At 40.0% G+C, this 23,675-nt stretch overlaps 1 protein-coding gene across 1 annotated transcript; it reads right to left on the reverse strand.

Moving 5' to 3' along the window:
• Positions 1–5,849: 5,849 nt before the first annotated feature.
• Positions 5,850–23,267, reverse strand: LOC121372158. Its single transcript, XM_041498432.1, has 8 exons — positions 23,119–23,267; positions 18,351–18,544; positions 16,770–16,878; positions 15,153–15,275; positions 11,592–11,782; positions 9,238–9,517; positions 7,796–7,951; positions 5,850–6,594 (listed from the first exon to the last, which is right to left on the reverse strand). The coding sequence occupies exons 1-8, from the start codon at positions 23,156–23,158 to the stop codon at positions 6,527–6,529; spliced, it is 1,161 nt and encodes a 386-aa protein (XP_041354366.1). The 5' UTR covers positions 23,159–23,267; the 3' UTR covers positions 5,850–6,526.
• Between the last annotated feature and the right edge of the window lie 408 nt (positions 23,268–23,675).

Genomic DNA, 23,675 nt, shown 5'->3' on the forward strand with positions numbered 1-23,675 from the left:
TGATATTAAATATTCAGTGCCATCAATGGTGATACCTTTAATACCTTTGTTATTTCTCACTAAAATACTTAAAATTTCAGCACATATTATAAAAATATAGGGTGACAGAGGGTCTCCTTGTCTGCATCCCCTTTGTAGCTCAAATGCTTCTGAAAGAAAGCCATTTTGTAGCACTCTGGACATTGAAGTTTTGTAAAAGGTTTCTATCCAACATTTTATAGATGATTTAAAATTAAATATATTTAATGCTTTATTAATAAAAGTCCAAGATAATGAGTCAAACGCTTTTTCAAAATCTACAAGTACTAAACGACCAGGTATTTCATGTATTTCGGTGTACTTCATTACATCATATACAATACGAATATTTTCCCCAATATATCTGCCTTTAATAAAACCAGTTTGATCTTTGTCTATTAGTATATCTAGCACTGTTTTAATTCTGTTAGCAATACAACCAGTAGCCATTTTATATATACAGTTTAACAATGATATTGGTCTCCAATTTTTAAGAAACTGTTTCGGTTTATTTGTTTTAGGTATACATGTTATAATACCAAATTTTTGGGTATTGGACATTTCCTTAATAAAATAGCTATAATTTATCGATCGGACTATGTAGTATCCTAAGTGTCCAGAAAAATTTGAACCAGGGCTTTTGTAATTTTTCATACTTTTTAAATAATTTAGAACTTCTGTATAATTTATTTCCCCTTCTAGAGACAGATTGTGCTTCTTTATTAGTTAACTTTCTGAAATTATAATTACTTAGTTTCTCTATAATATCATTGTCATTTTGATCATATGGTGCAGAATATAAATTTTCATAAAACTGTTTAGTCTCAATTAAAATTTGTTTTTGGTCTGTAATTACCTTTCCATTATTTAGTTCTAATCTTGATATTAATTTATTATGATAGTTTCCAGACTCCATATTGCAAAAATATTTCGTTGGCTTTTCACCATCTTCTATCCATTTGGCCCTCGCTCGAATAAAATGACCTTTAAGCTTTAGTCTCCTAAGTTCCTCTAATTCATTCTTTTTTTCTTCTAACAGTTTTTGCTTCATGGAATCATTTTCTTCCAGTTCTTTTATATCTTGACATAGTTTTTTTTTTCTAATTCATTATTTTTCTTTTTCTTAAATGCCGAGTATGAAATCGTTTTCCCTCGAATTTCCATTAATAGTGTTTCGAAAAAAAGTTGATCATTTATTGTAAACTGAATTTCATCTTTCGGGAGGGTCATAATATTTTCTGGATTGTAGACTAAAGCAGCATATTGGGTTGTTATCTTATTTATAGTTTGTTTTATAATTTTTATGTATTCTCTATCAGACAGTAATGAATTATTGAATTTCCACAATCTTTTACCACTTTCAATAGTACCCAATTTCATATAGAGAACCACCCCAGAGTGGTCTGACCTATAACTGTTCTCTATAATAACATTTTGAACATATAAGTAAATAATAAATATAATATTTATTATTTACTTATGCACGGGCAAGTGCTGAAACCCATGTTCCCTTTTAGTGAGGGGGTTTGGGTGAGGTCTTAATCCCATGATGTTCATTGTGACATATTGCACACACAAGTGGCCACAATATTGTATACCTGCCATTGGTGGAGGTGTGACCCTCTGCCCAACCCCCACACCCACCTCTCGCTTAATATGTAGGTGTATTTTATATGGTTTTATATTGATTGTCATTATCATGTCATTGCCCCCCCCCCCCCCCCCCCCACACACCTAAATGAATTTTCTGGATCCTGCACTGCATGGTATCGTTAAATATAAGGGCGGGATTTTTCTCAGTCGGTTGAGAGCTCACTTGAGGTCATAGCATCCAAGGATCGAACGACCTCGGTGAATCCAATAAGCTGATTTTCCCCCGTTCCAACCAGTTCACCACAGCTGGTTAAAGGCCGTGGTATGTGCTTTCCTGTATGTATGAAAGTGCATACAAAACAATTATCAAATGTCTGTGACATCGAATAGACGATGGTTAATTAATCAATGTGCTCTGCTGATGTCGTGAAACAAAACAAACTTTAAATTTTCGTTAAATATAAAATATACCTTACTGCGTTTTCGGTATGATTAGCTTGCGTGACGGCAACACGTTCCCTATCCCTCGATAGACTAAGCGTCGAAATAGCTATATAGCCGACATAAAATAGCCGTACCGGCCTCGGTGGCCTCGTGGTTAGGTCATCGGTCTACAGGCTGGTAGGTACTGGGTTCGGATCCCAGTCGAGGCATGGAATTTTTAATCCAGATACCGATTCCAAACCCTGAGTGAGTGCTCCGCAAGGATCAATGGGTAGGTGTAAACCACTTGCACCGACCAGTGATCAACAAAGGCCATGGTTTGTGCTATAATGCCTGTGTGAAGCGCAAATAAAAGATCCCTAGCTGCTTGTCGTAAAAGAGTAGCCTATGTGGCGACAGCGGGTTTCCTCTAAAAAATAAAAACAGTGCCAGAATGACCATATGTTTGACGTCCAATAGCCGATGATAAGATAAAAAATCAATGTGCTCTAGTGGCGTCGTAAAATAAAACAAACTTTAAAAATAAATAGCCGTAGTCTAAACGCTGGTGTCAAGACACCCCCCTTTCCCCTTCAAATACAGGTTATTTGGTAAAGACAAAATACCTACAACAGAGAGAAAACACGTGTCAGTCGTCATTTTGGCTTAATATACCGGAAGTTTGCTGCCATATCAGCTGTCAAAGAAAGACGTAAAATCAACACACGCACACGCACACGCACACATATAGGCTTAAAATAACTGGCCATCGCTAAGGAGCAGCCATTTAATATCCATCGTTTGTAGATAGTCCTGTGTAATATACATTTTAAACAGTGTTCTCTCAAATGAAAATGAGAATCGGTATGCATTATCGGAATGAGGATATGGGCGTTAAAACATAGGATTTAATCTGTTTGTTTTCAAAGATTGCTAGTTCCACCGAGTGTTATCTTCTTCTGTGAAAGAGATTTATAGAACCGTCGTTTTTAACGATAAGAGTGAACGTTTAACGTACATGATAGAAAGAAGGTTCTGTCATTATTATTAATACTTACCCATATGTAGCATTTCTCTGACAGTTTATAGTTTGTCACATATTTCAAATTTCCAACGTCTGTCTCTAAAATAAAGTAATTTGATAGGATAATTAACAAGCAATTATAATGTAATTTACAAGTAATATTAATTTTTACCGGCCTAGTGGCGTCGTGGTTAGGCCATCGGTCTACAAGCTGGTAGGTACTGGGTTCGGGGCATGGGATTTTTAATCCAGATACCGACTCCAAACCCTGAGTGAGTGCTCCGCAAGGCTCAATGGGTAGGTGTAAACCACTTGCACCGACCGGTGATTCATAACTGGTTCAACAAAGGCCATGGTTTGTGCTATCATGCCTGTGGGAAGCGCAAATAAAAGATCCCTTGCTGCTAATCGGAAAGAGTAGCCCATGAAGTGGCGACAGCGGGTTTCCTCTCAAAATCTGTGTGGTCCTTAACCATAAGTCTGACGCCATATAACGGTAAATAAAATGTGTTGAGTGCGTCGTTAAATAAAGCATTTCTTTCTTTCTGAGAGTACTGCTAAAGCAATACGTCATGTTCCCTACTGGGTCCATCACATTTTCGTACATCCCAAGTCCAAAGGCCACAACTCTGTAAAAAACAAATGGGTAAATCGCCATTAAAGTAAAACTTGATCTGTAACAGAACATGATAAAGCTATACGCATTTTCATTTCAACGTATATTTTAGTGCTTATATCCAATTAAGGTTCAAACACGCTGTCCTGGGCACACACCTCACCTATCTGGACTGTCTGTCCAGAACAGGGGGTTAGTTGTTAAGTGTTAGTGGTCATTAAGAGAGAAGAGGGTGCACCCATTGAGCCCTTAAGAACTCGCTCTGGGATGGAGCCGGTACCGGGCTGCAAACCCTTTACCTACCAGCCTGTAGTCCGAAGCTATGCACAATTGTGTTTTAATCTCCTACGTTCAAGGGACATAACTCTTACAAAATGAGTAAATCACCCACCCACCCAAAAAAACACAAAAAAAAACACACAAACAAATTCAACCTTGATCTGTAACATTACTTGATTAAGAAGCTTGTTTTGTTGAACGACACCACTAGACTTTAGTTTGACACAAAACACAAAATAACAATTTGAAGTTATTCGGAGGAACTTATTTTTGCGGGGAAGTAAATTTTCGGTTAAAATATCATTTCGCGTTAATTTTTTCCCACAAAGATATTTTTCTTTACGGTAATATTGTTGCCATATTCCTGGGTTGCGTGTTGGGTATTTTTACTAGCTTACCCACCGTTCAGAGAAAATTATTTGAACAGTTGAGTTGTTGTTTGTTTTAAACTTAGAATAAACATTATGGTGCTCCTTGTATTTTTTTCAGATTACGTGCGGCGGAACGTGTCCAGACGAACTCGATATACTATGACACATGCACTCTGGGCTGGTGTAACGTTGTATTTTGATTACCATAGAATAGAGGTGGGATATTTCTCGTTCTAGCCAGTGCACTACGACTGGTATGTGCTATCCTGTTTGTAGAATGGCGAATATAAAAGATCCCTTGCTATTAATCACATTTTTAGCGGGTTTCCTCTCTAAGACTATGCCAAAATTACCCAATAGTTGACATCCAATAGCCGATGATTAATAAATCAATGTGTTCTAGTGGTGTCGTTAAACAAAACAAACTTTTAAGTTTATTAAATGATGGTAACATGGAGTCTCTTATCCACTGCTCCAATAAACCACAGCTTACCCTAAAATAAAATACCAGTATCGGTGATGTAGGGTGTCTTAGACCGGTAGGTACACAATTTGATTGAAATCAGCTTCACTGATCTATAATCAAATTGGTAAGTATAGAGTTCGTATCCGTCCAACTCTCATTCAGAAGTGCTTAACTTAAGGCTGCGTCACACGATACGAGTGTCTCGTACGAAAATAGGCGATTGACAAAACAAACATTCTGATTTCATCGGTTGCTAGTGTTCTCGTACAAAGCACTCGTATCGTGTGGCGTTGCCTTTAGTTACCTACTTTGAATAAGCACCACCAGAAACACCATATGTATAAACCTGTATGTTTTAGTTCTAAAAGCGGACCATTTGCTTCAGCGGGGGCTGGGGTGGGGGTTCGTCAGAACCCCCCCTAGCCTATGCCCCTGCATTGTCATAGACAGACAGTCCAGGTGGCTGAGGCATGAGCTAAGAACCGCGTAATTGAATTTTAAGAGGGAAGTTTATAATCAACAAAAAAGTTATTATAAAATGAATGAATGACGACTGAACAAAACGATTACAAAGCATGCATCAATAAGCGATGTTATGTTTATAAATATGCACTTAAATACACAGATAAGGTTTGTGAACACCGGGTATCTTCACTGTTTTAAGTGTGATTCATGAGTGTATGTCATCACAGTTGTACGTATTGTAATGAAATTCTGTCCTGTGATAGTTTTCATTTAGTAAACTAGTCTTGGAGTGGCAGTCCTATTTGTGGCGATGCAAGGAGGATGAAATCTCCAGTAATAGAATCTCCTCGGGAGTGGCTGTCCTCTTATACTGTTGTAGACGAGACAGGTAATCAATAAGTAGTTTACCAATTTTCCATTCGACTCTGCATTGTGCAGCGATACGGTCTTGATCACGTTTCACGGTTTTGTCGTTCAGATTAAAAATTAACACCAAATACAGTTTAACTTTTTATTTTTATCAAATTTGTACAACAATATTAACATACATATATATATATATATATAATTATATTATTATGTGTGTGTGTAAGAGTAGAAATCAAAAAGAAAAACAGATTGACAGAAAAAATGTCTTTCAAACAATATTAAAGTAGAAATTAAAATAGTGCGTTATACAAAGGTTAAAACAAAAAAATTTGCTCATCTACATAAATGTAATACAATTTGCACAATCTGCAAGTATTTTGATTTTGATTCCTACAGTACTACATAATTAAGGTGAAAAATTAAATTTTTTATTTTGAATTTTATTTGTACAGTTCTAAATAACTGTGGTTCCACTAAAATTATGCTTTCTTTAATAATTATTTCCAATTTAGGGTTCAAGCGCACTGTCGTGGACAGCTATTTAGACTGTCCGTCCAGGACACTGGGTTAGTGATTAGTGTTTAGTGAGAGAGAAGTCTGGTTCATTTTGTATTCTGTCTTTAATTTTGTATTCTACAATTCTACGTACTTGTGGTATAATTTGTATTACACATTTTAATTTCATTTCATTCCATACAGTTCAGTGTAAATGTTTTACAATTGAGATTCTCAAACTAATTTTCATATTCTTTATTTTACTTTTATTTCCACCGTAAAATGTGCATTTGTATGTCTAACTTCAGTCCTACAGTTCTAAACAACACTTGATTTCTGTGGAGAAAGTAAACACCTTTTGTACTTTGGTTCTGAGGTGCTTGTCAAGCACTTTTATGCTGTTAACTTCACATTGGCAGCATTGCAAGAACGACAACCCAGAACAGGATGACGACTTCCGGAAATGTTTGGTGTCCTGGAAAAAAAAAACACAGAACAAATATAAATATAACTGTATTTTTTATTTTATGATAATCATTATTATTTGTTTAGTATTAGTTTATTCTGACAGTAGTAGTAGTAGTCATCGTAGTAGTCATCGTCGTAGTAGTAGTAGTCGTCGTCGTCGTAGTAGTAGTAGCAGTAGCAGTAGTAGTAGTAGTGATGATGATGATGATGAGAATAATAATAACTGTTCACACACACACACACACACACACACACACACAGAAAGAAAGAAATGTTTAATTTAACGACGCACTCAACACATTTTATTTACGGTTATATGGCGTCAGACATATGGTTAAAGACCACACATATTTTGAGAGGAAACCCGCAGTCGCCACTACATGGGCTACTCTTTCCGATTAGCAGCAAGGGATCTTTTATTTGCGCTTCCCACAGGCAGGATAGCACAAACCATGGCCTTTGTTGAATCAGTTATGGATCACTGCTCAGTGCAAGCGGTTTAATTGAGCCTTGTGGAGCACTCACTCAGAGTTTGGAGTTGGTATCTGGATTAAAAAGTCCGTTGCATCGACTGGGATCCGAACCCAGTACCTACCAGCCTGTAGACCGATGGCCTAACCATGACACCACCGAGGCCGGTCTACACAGAGAGAGAGAGACACACATACACACACACACACACACACACACACACACACACACACACACACACACACATACAGATACAGACAGACACACGCACACAGACAGACACAGCCACTCACACAGCCACACACACACAGACACACACACACACACACACACACACACAAAGACACACACACACACACACACACACAACAAACACAAACACACACACACACACACACACACACACACACACACACACAATTTACGTTTTTAAACATTACGTGACACAAAATAATAATAATAATAATAATAATAATAATAATAACAATAATAATCAGGCAGGTGTGATGCTGTTATGAAATGGATAGATTGTAATTTGAACATTGCCATTGCTAAATGCATATATATTTAATATTTTTGTACTGCATTTGTCTGCCGACGATTGCAGAATATGAATTTTAACTTTGACACTTTAAAAAACCATGGACAGTATTAACAAAACAATATGTTTCGGAATGGATTAAATTATATAAATTAAATTGATACAACATGCAGATACCCGTCTGTGGTTGTCCCACCTGAATTAACATTTGGAAGTGTGGGCGCCATTTGGTTGACCGTTGCTGCAAGAGCTCTGGATGTTTTGGCAGCAAATTCAATCATGCTGTCGGTGACTTTTTCCATGGTGTCACAGCGTTTATGGTAGCAGTTCTGCATGTAACCTCGGAAGTTGGCTGAAATCACACAAAAATTCATTAACTCATTTCTGTTTATTTCCGTGCTTATACCCAATTAAGGTTCAAACATGCCGTCCTGGGCATATACATCGGCTATATTGCCTGTATTCAGAACGGTTATTTAATGGTTAGGTGTTAATATACATTATTGTTGGTGAGAGATAAATCGGTGTATGAGCTATACACTCGTCTCCTTAGCCGATAAAACTAACCATGGATGGCAGCCGGTACCGGGGTGTGAACCAAATACATACCAGGCCCAAGTCCGCATAGTCGCTGAAACCGGGGGAGGGGAGCAAGGAATATTGACCCCCAACTTTGATGATAATACATTACCCCTCTCTCCCTTGCTGGAAGTCGAATTAATATATCACCTCAGTAGACCCATCTCCGATTGTTTTTTCCCATTCCAACCAATACATCACGACGTCGTGATGTGTGCTGTCCTGTCTGTGGGAAAATGCATATAAAAGATCCCGTGCTACTGATGGAAATGTGTAGCGGGCTTCCTCATTAATACCATATGGCTGAATTACCAAATGTTTGAAATCCAATAGCCGAGGATTAATAAATCAATGGGCTCAAATTTTAATGTTGTCAAAATGGTTTGCATGCGATTTATATCATTGTATCATTTCTCATATAGGTGATGATGACACTTTCTTACTCGTGTTGGTTATGAAAATTACTGGAACCCCTATCATCACACATGGCAATTGATTACTATTGTATCATTTCTCACATAAGTGATGATAACACTTTCTTACTCGTGTTGGTTATGAAAATTACTGGAACCCCTATCATCACACATGGCAATTGATTACTATTGTATCATTTCTCACATAGGTGATGACGACACTTTCTTACTCGTGTTGGTTATGGAAATTACTGGAACACCTATCATCACACATGGCAATTGATTACTATTTTATCATTTCTCACATAGGTGATGACGACACTTTCTTACTCGTGTTGGTTATGGAAATTACTGGAACACCTATCATCACACATGGCAATTGATTACTATTTTATCATTTCTCACATAGGTGATGATGACACTTTCTTACTCGTGTCGGTTATGAAAATTACTGGAACACCTATAATCCACATATGGGAATTGATCATTGTTGTGTCGTTCCTGACAGGTTATGCACTAGTATTACACTTTCTTACCTGTGTCGGGTTATGAAAGTTACTGGAACACCTACCAGCCACACATGGGACATTGATAATTGTTCTGTAGTTCCTGACATAGTATAGGCACTAGTATCACACCTTATTACCTGTGTCAGTTATGAAAATGGCGGGAATTCCCGCCTGCCAAAAAATGGCATGATCACTTCGCATGAAATGCTCGTATCTAGAAATGTCGTCTGGCGATATGATATTTCCCTTCAGCATAGACAGCATGAACTTCTCTACCTCGTACTGGCCCTGTCCCTGATTCTGGAACTGATTCACAAAGGCGTCGAGTATTCGGGAATCAGCTGGGCGGCCGATTGCAGTGAGAAAATCGCCCTGGGACCCATCACTAGCAATACTTTTAGCTGCCACAGGGAACAGCTGAAATAGAAAGTGATATAAAACCGTATTGATCTTAAAGTTTAACGACACCACTAGAGCACGTTGGTTTATTAATCATAGAGATACTACTGGATGTCAAACATTTGGTAATATTTTGACCTTTGGTTTTAAGAGGAAACCCGCTACATCCAACCTTTCCATTAGCAGCTAGGGTTCTTTTATATGCACTTTTCCATAGACAGGACAACACATAACACGGCTTTTGATATACCAGTTTTGAGGCACTGGTTGGAAGTTGGAACGTGGGGGTGTGTGTGTTTAAATCAGAAAGTAGTTTTATTAAACAAAATAAAACACAAAAAAACCCTGTAAAATAATAACTAAGGATTCTCCCGCTATCCCCATGCTGACGTATATCCTTGGGGAGGGTGTTGGGGTGGGGAGCGGGTGCACCCTCCGAATTTCGAAGTGCCCGGAAAAATTCAGTGTTTAGCAAATGAATAGAACAATTTTTATTATTTTAGTGGGTATATGTTACATATGTAATATGTTGGTCGGCTGAATGTTTCTGTGGAAGATTGTCATATTGAATTCTATATTTTATATATATATATATATATATATATATATATATATATATATATATCGAGAGAGAGAGAGAGAGAGAGATAGAGAGACAGACAGAGAGAGACAGAGACACACACACAGACACAGACAGACAGACAGACAGATAGACAGAGACAGACAGACAGACACAGACAGACACACAGACAGACACAGACAGACACAGACAGACATACACAGACACACATACAGACAGACAGACACACACATACAGAGACAGACAGACAGAGACAGACAGACAGACACACAGACACACAGACAGACACAGACAGACACAGACAGACAGACACAGACACACATACAGACAGACAGACACACACAGACAGAGACAGACAGACAGACACAGACAGACAGACACAGACACAGACAGAAAGACACATATACAGACAGACAGACACACACAGACAGAGACAGACAGACAGACACACAGACAGAGACAGACAGACAGACAGACATACAGAGACATACAGACAGACACACATACATACAGACAGACACACAGACAGACATACAGACACAGCCAGCCAGACACAGACAGACAGGAACACAGACACAGACAGACAGACAGACACAGACAGACAGACACAGACACACACAGCCAGACACACAGACAGACAGACAGAAACCCAGACACAGACAGAGGCAGACAGACAGACACAGACAGAGACAGACATACAGACACACATACAGACATACAGACACACAGCCATACAGACAGACAAACATACAGACAGACAGACACAGACAGACAGGCACACAGACACAGACAGACATACACAGACAGACAGACAGCCACACATACACAGACAGACAGACACAGACAGACAGACACAGAGACAGACAGACAGACACACACACAGACAGACACAGACACAGACACAGACACAGACAGATACAGGCAGACACAGACGGACAGACACACACAGACAGAGACAGACAGACACATACAGACAGACAAACACAGACAGACAGAGACAGACAGACACAGACAGAGACAGACAGACAGAGACAGACATACAGACAGACATAGACAGACAACCAAAGACAGACACAGACAGACAGACAGACACAGACAGACAGGCACAGACAGACAGACAGACAGACAGACACAGACAGACACAGACAGACACACACACACACACACACGAAAATATATTGAATGCATGTTAGTCCAGGAGCCAATTCTGAAAAGAATCCTAGAAAATGGGTGTGTACAACACCCACTACACAGTTTCAATTGTCACTTCAGGCAGTTTGGGGGATGCCTCTGGAATCTGTTAACCCTTATGTAGAGATGAATTCTGGCAGCAACAATGAGCGACAGCCTATTTTCTAAAGAGAATAAGTGGTGGTTTGGGTGCAAATCTCAACAATTTGATTTTCTCCGCTCCTACAACTAGTATCCCTCAAGGTGCCATTTTAAAGCATTGTAGTATACCCCCTCCTGAATCCGCCCCTGCCCTGTGATCAATTCTTGAAAAGCTCTAACCCTGCGCATCATCTCTGATGATACTGGAAGTTTCTGTGACTGCCTCGTCTCATCAAAGTTCATGATGGTGTCCATGACCATCACCCCCGACACAACCGGCGTGCTGCTCCAGAAGTTAGGCACCCACGTGTTCATGAAGTTTAGACAGCCACAACTTATACTGCCACATGCCGCATCGGTAACGGTGCGCACTGAAATATTAATACAATAATAGAGCAGCGAACATAGGCGTACGGGTCCCCAATTTTGTAGGGGGTGCGGGTGGGGAAGGCGAGCTTTTGCCCGAATTAAACGAAAATGCCTAAATTTGGGATAACAACATTTATTCATATTAGCATTACTACCCAACAGCTATGTAGGATTGCAAACGTATCACTACGCATTTTTACATGGATTACAAATAATTTTGAGGGTAGAATGATGGAAATACATGGTAAAAAGGTCTCAGGTTAAAACATTTAGCTCGAATATCTGTATCACTTGAAGTTTTGTTCCAGCACTAGGAGGATGTGTGTGTGTGTGTGTGTGTGTGTGTGTGTGTATGACTGTGTGTGTCTGTGTTGTGTGTGTGTATGTCTGTGTGTGTGTGTGTCTGTGTGTGTGTCTGTGTGTGTGTGTGTGTCTGTGTGTGTGTCTGTGTGTGTGTGTGTGTGTGTGTGTGTGTGTGTGTGTGTGTGTGTGTGTGTGTGTGTGTGTCTGTGTGTGTGTGTGTGTGTCTGTGTATGTCTGTGTATGTATGTGTGTGTGTGTCTGTGTGTGTCTATGTCTGTGTGTGTGTGTGTGTGTGTGTGTGTGTGTGTGTGTGTGCGCGTGGCTGTCTCGTAAGCTTATGACAGCAAATGTCATGGTGATACCATACAATATGAAAACCAGAGTACATTGATTTATTAATCATCGGCTATGGATGTCAAGACTTATAGTCTTAGAGAGCAAACCCGCTACATTTTCCCATTTCATTTCATTTATACTTATTTTCATGTTTATATCCAATTAAGGTTCAAGCACGCTGTCATGGACACTCACCTCTGCTATCTGGGATGTCTGTCCAGGACAAAGCAGAAGGTTAATGGTTAGTTGTTAGTGAGAGAGAAGTCGGTGTAGTGGTCTTACACCTACCCACTGGATGGGAGCCAGTGCCAGGGTGTGAACCCAGTACCTACCAGCCTTATCTCCGATGGCTTAATCACAACACCACCGATTTGCCATTAATAGCTAGGGATATTTTTTATGCACCATCCCAACAGACAGAATAGCACATAGCACGGCCTTTGATATACCAGCCGTGGTGCCCTGGCTGGAAAGAGAAATAGCCCAATGACCAGACAATATGAGTGCGATAATACGATAATAGCCGATTGTGATTAGACAAACATTATTACGATTTTTTGATATGCAATCGGCTATTCTCGTATGAGACACTCGTATCGTGTAGCGCCGCCTTTAGTATATGCACAGATAGGTCTATCCCCAAACAACAACTCCGAGAAACCCATGGTGATCCCACAGATATGGTAATCCCACAGACATGATAGCACATACCACGGTCTTTGATATACCAGTCGTGGTGCACTGGCTGGAACGAGAATTAGCCCAAGGGGCCCACTGACGGAGATCGATCCCAAACTGACCGCGCATCGAGCGAGCGCTTTAACACTGGGCTACGTCCTGCCCCTTATCTGAAATATTAACTTGATGATAAATATGTTAACTAACACCAATACGGTTTAAATCTATTTTACTGTATCAGCCTACTTTCTGTTCCAATTTACAAGGAGAAAGTGTATTTCCTACTTTTGCTTTCATTTAAGCGCCGCATTCCAAACTTCTTTTCATTCTGGAACATTTTAATACGTACACCAAATAATAGATGAGGGGGGAAGGTGGGGGGGGGGGTGGTGGTGGGGGGTTTTAGGGTCACACAGACACACGCACACACACACACACACTATTTAAGGGGGTTAACTCATGTTCCTTGTTAGTTTATCCAGCAATTTTATTGCACTAGTAGACTAACTACCGTGCGACACAGACTTTAAATTTATATGTCCCCTGGATGGGGAGCCATGGCCCCCACGTGTTTCTGTTGGATCTTCATAAAAAACCCACTGAAAATAAACTACAGTTCTCTAATAAAAAAAAAGTAAAGTTTGTTTCATTTAACGACGCCACTAGAGCACATTGATTTTTTATCTTATCATCGGCTATTGGACGTCAAACATATGGTCATTCTGACACTGTTTTTTAGAGGAAACCCGCTGTCGCCACATAGGCTACTCTTTTATGACAGGCAGCAAGGGATCTTTTATTTGCACTTCTCACAGGCAGGATAGCACAAACTATGGCCTTTGTTGAACTAGTTATGGATCACTGGTCGGTGCAAGTGGTTTACACCTACCCATTGAGCCTTACGGAGCACTCACTCAGGGTTTGGAGTCGGTATCTGGATTAAAAATCCCATGCCTCGACTGGGATCCCAGTAGCTACCAGCCTGTAGACCGATGGCCTAACCACGACGCCACCGAGGCCGGTTGTTCTCTAATTAGTTCTTCAGATCTAGTGTGCATGTTGCTTGATTCCACTTATATAGCAGCAAAATGAGGCGGCACTTTGGCTTAAAGGGTCGATAGCTCACAAGTTGTACGGTCAATCTATGTTGATTTCTTTATCTGATAGTTACCAAGCGACTGTACTTTATAAAAATAGCATTCACGTAGCCCTATCAATATTATTGTATTTTTACACAGATGTAGAAGACCATAGTTATTTGTGAATCTTCATCTGAAATTCATTCATACGAAATCCCTGGCATTATAAAGTTTGTTTTGTTTAACAGCACCAGTAGAGAACATTGATTAATCAATCATCGGCTGTTGGATAAACATTTGGCAATTCTGTCTCGTAGTCATCAGAGGAAACCCGCTACATCTTTCCTAATGCAGTAAGGGATCTTTTATATGCACTTTCCCACATACAAGATAGCACATACCACAACCTTTGATATACCAGTCGTGGTGCACTGGCTGGTACGAGAAATAGCCCAATGGGCCCATCGACAGGGATCGATCCCACACCGACCACGCATCAAGCGAGCGCTTTACCACTGGGCTACGTCCCGGTCCCTGGCATCATAAATGCTTGGCTGTTTTAAAAATAAAGAATCATACAAACATGGATCTATGCAAAAACAACAATTGCACCCATTTCGCAACAGTGTACAGAATATATTCTAACACAGTAAACCGGCATCGGTAGCGTCATGGTTAAGCCATCGGACATAAGGCTGGTAGGTACAGGGTTCGCAGCCCGGTACCGGCTCCCTCCCAGAGCGAGTTTTAACGACTAAATGGGTAGGTGTTAGGCCTCTACACCGTCTTCCCTCTCACTAACTACTAACAATTAATAACTAACCCACTGTCGTAGACAGACAGCCCAGATAGCTGAGGTGTTCCCAGGACAGCGTGCTTGAACCTTAAATGAATATAAGCACGAAAATAAGTTGAAATGAAATAATGACACAGTAAATGGTGGTGTGCAACCATTACGGCGTGGCGATAACGTTACCGTCTTCCCACTCTTCCAGGTCGAACGCCGCGAATATGACGGTGTTGTTCCTAAGCGGTTCACTCGCCACTTTCTTTGCTGCCTGCAACATCGCGACGACGGCAGCTCCATTGTCATCAACACCTGAAAACAAAAATCAAACATGTAACCATGTGGGTTTTATTGTTTTAATGATTTTAGTATGCACAAAACACATGCACCTAAACCTTTGGCTAGGAGCTGTAGGGACAAGCAATTACCTGTCTAAACATCTGACCTCTGACCAGGGACAGAGACGATCAACCAATAGACTGGCCAGCTGTATTTGACTCAGTTGGTGGCTATTCATTGTCACTCGCCTGACATTCTTTCACATGTCACGATCTGCACAGGCTATACACTCGATCTGCCTTTAATCTACACAGGAATAACTGACGTTTTCACCGTTTTCGTGATGTTATCGCCCTAATGTCCACAGCAGAAGGGTTTGACTGACTATATACCAATATTCTCCGGAATACAAAAAAGAAAGAAAGAAAGAAATGTTTTATTTAACGACGCACTCAACACATTTTATTTACGGTTATATGGCGTCAGACATATGGTTAAGGACCACACAGATTTTGAGAGGAAACCCGCTGTCGCCACTACATGGGCTACTCTTTCCGACTAGCAGCAAGGGATCTTTTATTTGCGCTTCCCACAGGCAGGGTAGCACAAACCATGACCTTTGTTGAACCAGTTATGGATCACTGGTCGGTGCAAGTGGTTTACGCCTACCCATTGAGCCTTGCAGAGCACTCACTCAGGGTATGGAGTCGGTATCTGGATTAAAAATCCCATGCCTCGACTGAGATCCGAACCCAGTACCTACCAGCCTGTAGACCGATTGCCTAACCACGACGCCACCGAGGCCGGTCTAAACTCTCCGGAATAAAGAACCCTATTAAAAGCTATCTTCACCGAGTCCAGTTCTCTGTTCGGGGGGAAATAACAAAAGAAACTAAAAGCTTTTTTTTTTTTTTTTTTTTTTTTTATCTCCACAACTCCACAATTGTATGAAGTAGGTTGGCTGGGGGTGGGGGCGAACCATGTGCCAACTGATTCAACAAAAGTTAGTTTATTTTGTTTAACGACACTACTAGAGCACATTGATTTATAAATCACCGTCTATTGGATGTCAAACATTTGGTAATTTTGACTTACTGTCTTAGAGAGGAAACCCGCTACATTTCCCCATTAGTAGCAAGGAATCTTTTATATGCACCTCCAACAGAGAGGACAGCACATACCACGGCCTTTGATATACCAGTCGTGGTACACTGGCTGGAACGACTGAACCAACAAGAACAATGTTGGTATAACGAAATTCCCGCCTCACCCCCTTACACATTCTACTCCTATTTAGAGCCTTACCCAGTGGTATTAACTGCAGAAGATTCAAGCATGAATTTATTTAAATTAGAAGTATATTAGGTGAAATTGTCAACAAGAAATGGAACTGTCATATTATGTATAAAGTAAACTGATACGTGGTTTAATATCGAGAGTTAAAACAAAACCTGTCAGTTTTGCAATACAGATCCACCTAATAGTGGTTTGGTGAGGATATCACCTACACTAAGGAAAACATCTCACCTGAGGTATCTCTCATAGTGTCATAATGCGCAGCCACGCCCACAATGACGTCATCGTCTGTGTTGAAGTGTTTACCTTTCAGAACACCAATGACGTTTATACCAGACACCTGGAAAATGAAATGGATGTTAGGAACAAAAGTGGATTTGGGGAAACGACCTGGAATCAGATTCCTCCTTTCTCTCTGTGTGTGCGTTTGGATGTTGGAGAATGTTCGGGAGTAATTTCAATAATCGAAATGCAGTAGCATATTATCCATTATTGAAATTAAGTGGTGGGAGGGGCATTAAGTGGGTGGCCTATCCTGAACACATGCCATTAGGTCAATATGACAAAAAAACCCGACAAAAAACAAAAACGACAATAAAACCCCCCAACCAAATCAGGTACTGAAATAATGTATGTCTGACTAGTTAGTGAGAGAGAAGTCGGTGTAGTGGTCTTACACCTCCCCATTGCGTTGTTAAAACTCACTCGGGTTATTGAGAGAGACGTCGGTGTAGTGGTCTTACACCTCCCCCTTGCGTTGTTAAAACTCACTCGGGTTATTGAGAGAGACGTCGGTGTAGTGGTCTTACACCTCCCCATTGCGTTGTTAAAACTCACTCGGGTTATTGAGAGAGAAGTCGGTGTAGTGGTCTTACACCTCCCCATTGCTTTGTTAAAACTCACTCGGGTTATTGAGAGAGAAGTCGGTGTAGTGGTCTTACACCTCCCCACTGCGTTGTTAAAACTCACTCGGGTTATTGAGTGAGAAGTCGGTGTAGTGGTCTTACACCTCCCCACTGCGTTGTTAAAATTCACTCGGGTTATTGAGAGAGACGTCGGTGTAGTGGTCTTACACCTCCCCACTGCGTTGTTAAAACTCACTCGGGTTATTGAGAGAGACGTCGGTGTAGTGGTCTTACACCTCCCCACTGCGTTGTTAAAACTCACTCGGGTTATTGAGAGAGACGTCGGTGTAGTGGTCTTACACCTCCCCAAAACTCACTCGGGTTATTGAGAGAGACGTATGTGTAGTGGTCTTACACCTCCCCATTGCGTTGTTAAAACTCACTCGGGTTATTGAGAGAGACGTCGGTGTAGTGGTCTTACACCTCCCCACTGCGCTGTTAAAACTCACTCGGGTTATTGAGAGAGAAGTCGGTGGAGTGGTCTTACACCTCCCCATTGCGTTGTTAAAACTCGGGCTATTGAGATAGACGTCGGTGTAGTGGTCTTACACCTCCCCATTGCGTTGTTAAAACTCACTCGGATTATTGAGATAGACGTTGGTGTAGTGGCAGGAAATTGTGCAGGGCGTCTAGACCTTGGCGAGCGAAATTGTTAGGTAGGGGGGTCGTGTCATGCTCCACCGGAAAATACATTAGAAAAAAGAAAAGACATTTCGCTTGGAAAAAGACACAGTTTCGACCTCAACACCTCACCCCCAGCACACGCAATTGATCAGAGTTAAGCAACACGTGATACCTGCAAATTAAATTTCTTTTTCGGGGTGGTGGTGAGATGGTAGAGCAACTGCCTCACCTGACCCAGTCTGCTACCTACGGTCCAGTAATTATCATTCGTATTGTTACTAACCTTATTTAAAAGTGTGTTAAACGTGTCGAGGTGAGTCTCCAGTCCGTATTCCCGAAACTCGTCTCTGATGAACCGCATCGCTCTCATCTTGTATTTCGGGTAGGTCGCGTGATGTCTCGGCTGAGAAAAGTGTGACTGTAGTGCATCTTTCATCCATTTCTTATTGATCTCACCATGAGCCGCAAAGATTACAACTGAAAAAAAATCCAATAACTGAGTCCGTAAGTACTGGGTTCGCATCCTGGTACCGGCTGCCAACCGTAGTGAGCTGTATCAGTTCAGTAGGGGTAGTGTAAGGCCACTAATCAAAATTCTCTCTCACTAACAATTAACCAACTGTCCCGGGCCACGTTTCACGAAGCGATATTAGCGTTAAGATAATCTTAAGTGCATAACTATTGTATGCACCTAAGATGATCTTAGCGTTAAAGTACGATTACGATCCATACCAATACTAAAGGTAAAGTTTGTTTTGTTTATCGGCACCTCTAGAGCACATTGATTAATTAATCGTCGGCTATTGAATGTCAAACATTTGGTAATTCTGACACATAGTCTTTAAAGAAAATCCGCTAAATTGTCCTATTGGCAGCAAGGGATCGTTCGTATGTACTCCCCCCTCTCCCCAGACAGCACATCACATACCAGTCGTGGGGCACTGGTTGGGACGGGACAAAACCGCATCAGAGAAATAAGTACTGAAATCACACCATGAGACGTGTTATGGACCATTGCAAACTGATGGCTAATATGTCTTGTAATGTGATTGGTTAATTACCCTGCTTTCCGGGATCAAATAAACAATATCACCCGCAAACCTAATGACGTCATTAGAAAGTGGGATAGGCCGAGTTAAAGTTACAGTGTCTGGTTACCATATAATAATATCATGCACAAATATGAAATACAAGTTCAACTGCACTTTTAAAAAATTCGTGTGTGTTCGCTAAGAACGGAGAACGTCAAAAGTTTACGCTTGATACGTCGCCTGTGCGACCATTGCTTGGCAAACCACTAACGACAGCCTGTTGTCAATTTCAGTTAACAGGTGCGTTTGCGGATTTTAAATTGTAGGGTTCGTCTCAAAAAATGAAATGAGAATTCTTGCGCTGTACAAAGAACGTTCGGTTAAAACTGGTTTTGATCTTGACAACGTACTATCGACAATCGTATCTTCCTATTTAAGAATTAATATTTTATAAAGTGTTAGTAGAACTTTCAAAGTTTAGTTTGTATAACACATTGATTATGTATATATTTTAAATAAAATATACTAAAGTAGAAAATGACCGTTTTCACTTTTGGTGAATGGAAATGTATATTCTAAATAATAAAATGTAAGTAAAGTGCAATTTTATTTGTAAGAAAATGGGTTTAATAGCGAAAAACAACGGCGTAATAGTTAACAACTAGGGCGTGTCCCTTTAACGACATTAGTGTTACAGCATATTGATTTAATAATCATCTGCTTTTGGATGTCAAACGTTTGGTAATTTTGACATATAATCTAAGAGAGGAAACGGCCGCATGTGCAGGGGGGAGGGTATTGGGGGTCGAAACCCTTCCCTGACCAAGATAAAAAAAAATTGAAATATATTTTCCGAGGGAGCATGGTCCCATATAAACTTCGCTCAACGCAGTCTATTACCCCTAACCCCGCTGAAATCCCTGCACACGCGCCTTGGAAACCCGCTACATTTTAAAAATAGTTTTTTACTATTTTGTTTTTTAGCAAGGGATCATTTATATGTACCATCCCACAAACAGGATATCACATACCATGGCCTTTTATATACCAGTCATGGCATACTGGCTGGAACAATCCCGCCGATGGGGATCGATCCTAGACCGACCGCGCATTAAAAAAAAACCCACCACAATTTTAGGTCTAAGTAATGAATAGAAATAACATATAGTCTTCATAAATGTTACGTATATCGAACATACCGCCCTCTTCCTCTACCCCTAGAGCGTTACGTAATTATTAACACCCCCTTACATGTAACGCGTATGCCAACCGCTGGTCACTGTCAAAATTTCAAGGCAAATCCTCCACCGACCCCTGGAAAGGTATTGTACCATACCTCTATGGATATAAATATATTTTGGAGGTATGAGACGACCCCTCAATCAAGACAGTTAAATTTGTTTAAAATCACGTGAGAAGCTCAGCGCCTGCGCAAATCGCGTAAATTCCCATTTCTACTGGCGTCCCGCTAAATGAAGAAAAACAAGCTGGCCATTGGGTTTGCAGTTGACCTAGATAATGTAGATAAGCGAGCATTGCGAAACTATAGCGATGTGGTGGGCCTTTTATGTACCAAACAGAACTGAATCATCTATTCTAAATGCTTAAATAATAAAAAATATTCCAGACACTGCAGCTTTAACTGTTCAAGTGTCTACGGTTAGATTGTAACAAAGTATTTTTTACTGTTGGTTTTTTGTGTCTTTTTTTTTTTGGGAAAAAAGCTAGACATTTATTTGGTTTCATGGAAAAACACTTCATTATACAACGGAGATAACTATATAACCATATCCGCAAATAATAATAATAATAAAAACTCCACATGGAAATAAAACCATAATGAGCCAAATGAAACCGTGTAAAACTTCATGAAACTGTTTAAAACCTCATTAAACCGTGTAAAACCTCATGAAACCGAAATTAATGATATACGGTGGTAACGATGATTTCTTTTGTACAGCTTTATTTATTAACTAGTAATCGTTGACCCTTTTGTGTAGGGGACACATTTAAACAAGTCTGACCTCCCCTCCAAAAAAAAAAAAAAAAAAAAAAAGACACGCACACACGCACGCACCCACCCACGCGCACATAAACAAATAACAACAGTACTTTGTCAGAGCCACGAGGAAATCGTTTGTACTAAATGTCGTTGATATCTGCATGATGAAACATGGCTGAGATGTTGTATTTTGAATTGGCCTCAAAATAACAACACTTGCAAGGCCATAAAAGGATTATTTGGACCACGTTTGGTAAAAAATCTGCTTGGTGGAATGTGAGAAGAATTCGAAGATGTCTTGGACAATTGAAGGTCATGATGGCCTTCATGGATTTAGAATTGATCCGAAAAATAACACCTTTTCACAGCCATGAAAGGATCATTTGGATCAAGTTTGGTTGAAACCTGCCTGGTGGAAATTGAGAAGAATTCGAAAATGTCTCAGTCAATCAGAGGTCAGGACGGCCATCTTGGATTTTGAATTGGCTCGACAAATAACAAGACTTGGTGAACTAATAATCGGTGTTACAGATCATAGTGTTATTTATAAATGATGTAATTTTTAACGCTGTTTACAACAGTGTATCACGACTGGCATATCAAAGGTCGTAGTATGTGCTATCCTGTCTTTGGGAAAGTGCATATAAAGGATCTCTTGCTGCATTAGGAAAGATGTAGCGGGTTTCCTCTGATGACTACGAGTCAAAATTACCAAATGTTTGACATCCAATAGCCGATGACTGATTAATTAATGTGCTCTAGTGGTGTCGTTAAACAAACAAATAATTAAAAAACCCCCACAAAAAACCCCTCACAACTGATATGCTGTTTCAATAGAGGCTCGTTTGGATGCAGTTATAAAATATTTTATTCAAAATTTAATTCCAGTCCACTGGACGTACTTAAAATACTTAAAATGTTGACATGACGACACATGCCCTTTAAAAGCTCTGAGGACAATCTGGGCCATTCTCTGCGTCGTACGTACATGAACGAACTGAATGGTTGAAACCTTAAAGGGACATACCCTAGTTTGAACCCGTTGAAATTAACACTAAGTTTAGTGAATCTACAAACATGTAACACATTTGGATAAAGTTACAACTGAGACAAACATGATTCTGTGACTTTGCATTGGTGAAATACCCTCTAAAAATAGACTAAAACTCGACTCCATAACTGATACTTCTCAAACGCACGTGCGTTTTTAAAAATATGAGAAATGTATTTTGTGATATTAAAAACACTAGGATGACCAAAAACACTTCGAATGTACGGGAATTGATAATTAAAGCCATAAAATCTAAGTAAAGTATGATTTCCGTTATCAAAAACGGCTATAATAGTAAAACAAAATATGCCTTAGTGTTTAAAAACTAGGGCATGTCCCTTTAGATAAATATCATTGTTACAGACGAGATATACGATATCAAGCTATTTTATAGCATATCATTATTATAGCATCATATTACACATGTATTTTTGTTTCAGTTATTCTAACAACGATTGTGTATCAGATATGTACAACATTCCGCCATGATAGCCCCATTTTGTGTCTGTCTAGTAACCTAGGGTTACACGATTGAACATGGCCGACAGTTCCAAGATTTGAGGATGTTCGTAAAGTTTCTGAGTACTATTATAATAAAACAAATAAATGAATTTTTTGAATGTTTGCGTGGGGATTCTCTATTTGATTTTCACAGGAAACCTATTAAAAACATTATTTGAAATTTCAGAAAAGAAAACAAAGCTATTTACGCACGGATGAGCGCGCGTGCACACACACACACACACACACACACACACACACACGCACACATCCATACGCGTACACATACACGCATGTAGACGTATACACAAACACACACACAAGCACACACCCATACGCGTACACACATACACACACACAAGCACACACCCATACGCGTACACATACACGCATAAACACACACACGCAGGCACGCACACGCACATAAATACATATATACACAGTAATGATCCAATTAAAATCTTACCTGCAAAAAGAAACAAAAGCTGTCGACAAGACCACTTCATTTTTATAACTATATAACAAAATTTTAAAACTTATTTATTCACTTATAATCAACCTAACACTTTATAAAACTAAACTTGCATATGCCACGATAGAGCTGGTATAGCTAGCCTACCTAAAATGCAATAAAAGGTAAAATGCTGGAAACCAAAAGTAGCTCTATTACTAAGAAATCGTTCCCGACAAGGACGTCCAAGTCTCTTATCAGCCAATTGTTGATATTTAGTACATGCAATTCCATTAAAGGTACACCCTCCCCCCGCAATGACATCATGACGTACACATACTACACCGACGTCTTAGGATTACAGTTACCTTTCTTGTGACGGTATGAATTAAGCGATTCAGTGGCACACATATAATAAAGGGCAGGCGCATGCTCAAGGCGATTTTTTTTTGTTGTCAGAAAGCAGCTCGGCTGGCCAGCAGAAAACACCTCAGAATAGCCATGAAGGGACGGTCCGGATTTAGGTCAGTCGGTTGAGTTGCTTGCGCCGCAGGATAGAAACAGGTCGACCA

This window comes from Gigantopelta aegis, chromosome 4 (assembly GCF_016097555.1).
Source record: "Gigantopelta aegis isolate Gae_Host chromosome 4, Gae_host_genome, whole genome shotgun sequence".
NCBI lineage: Eukaryota > Metazoa > Mollusca > Gastropoda > Neomphalida > Peltospiridae > Gigantopelta > Gigantopelta aegis.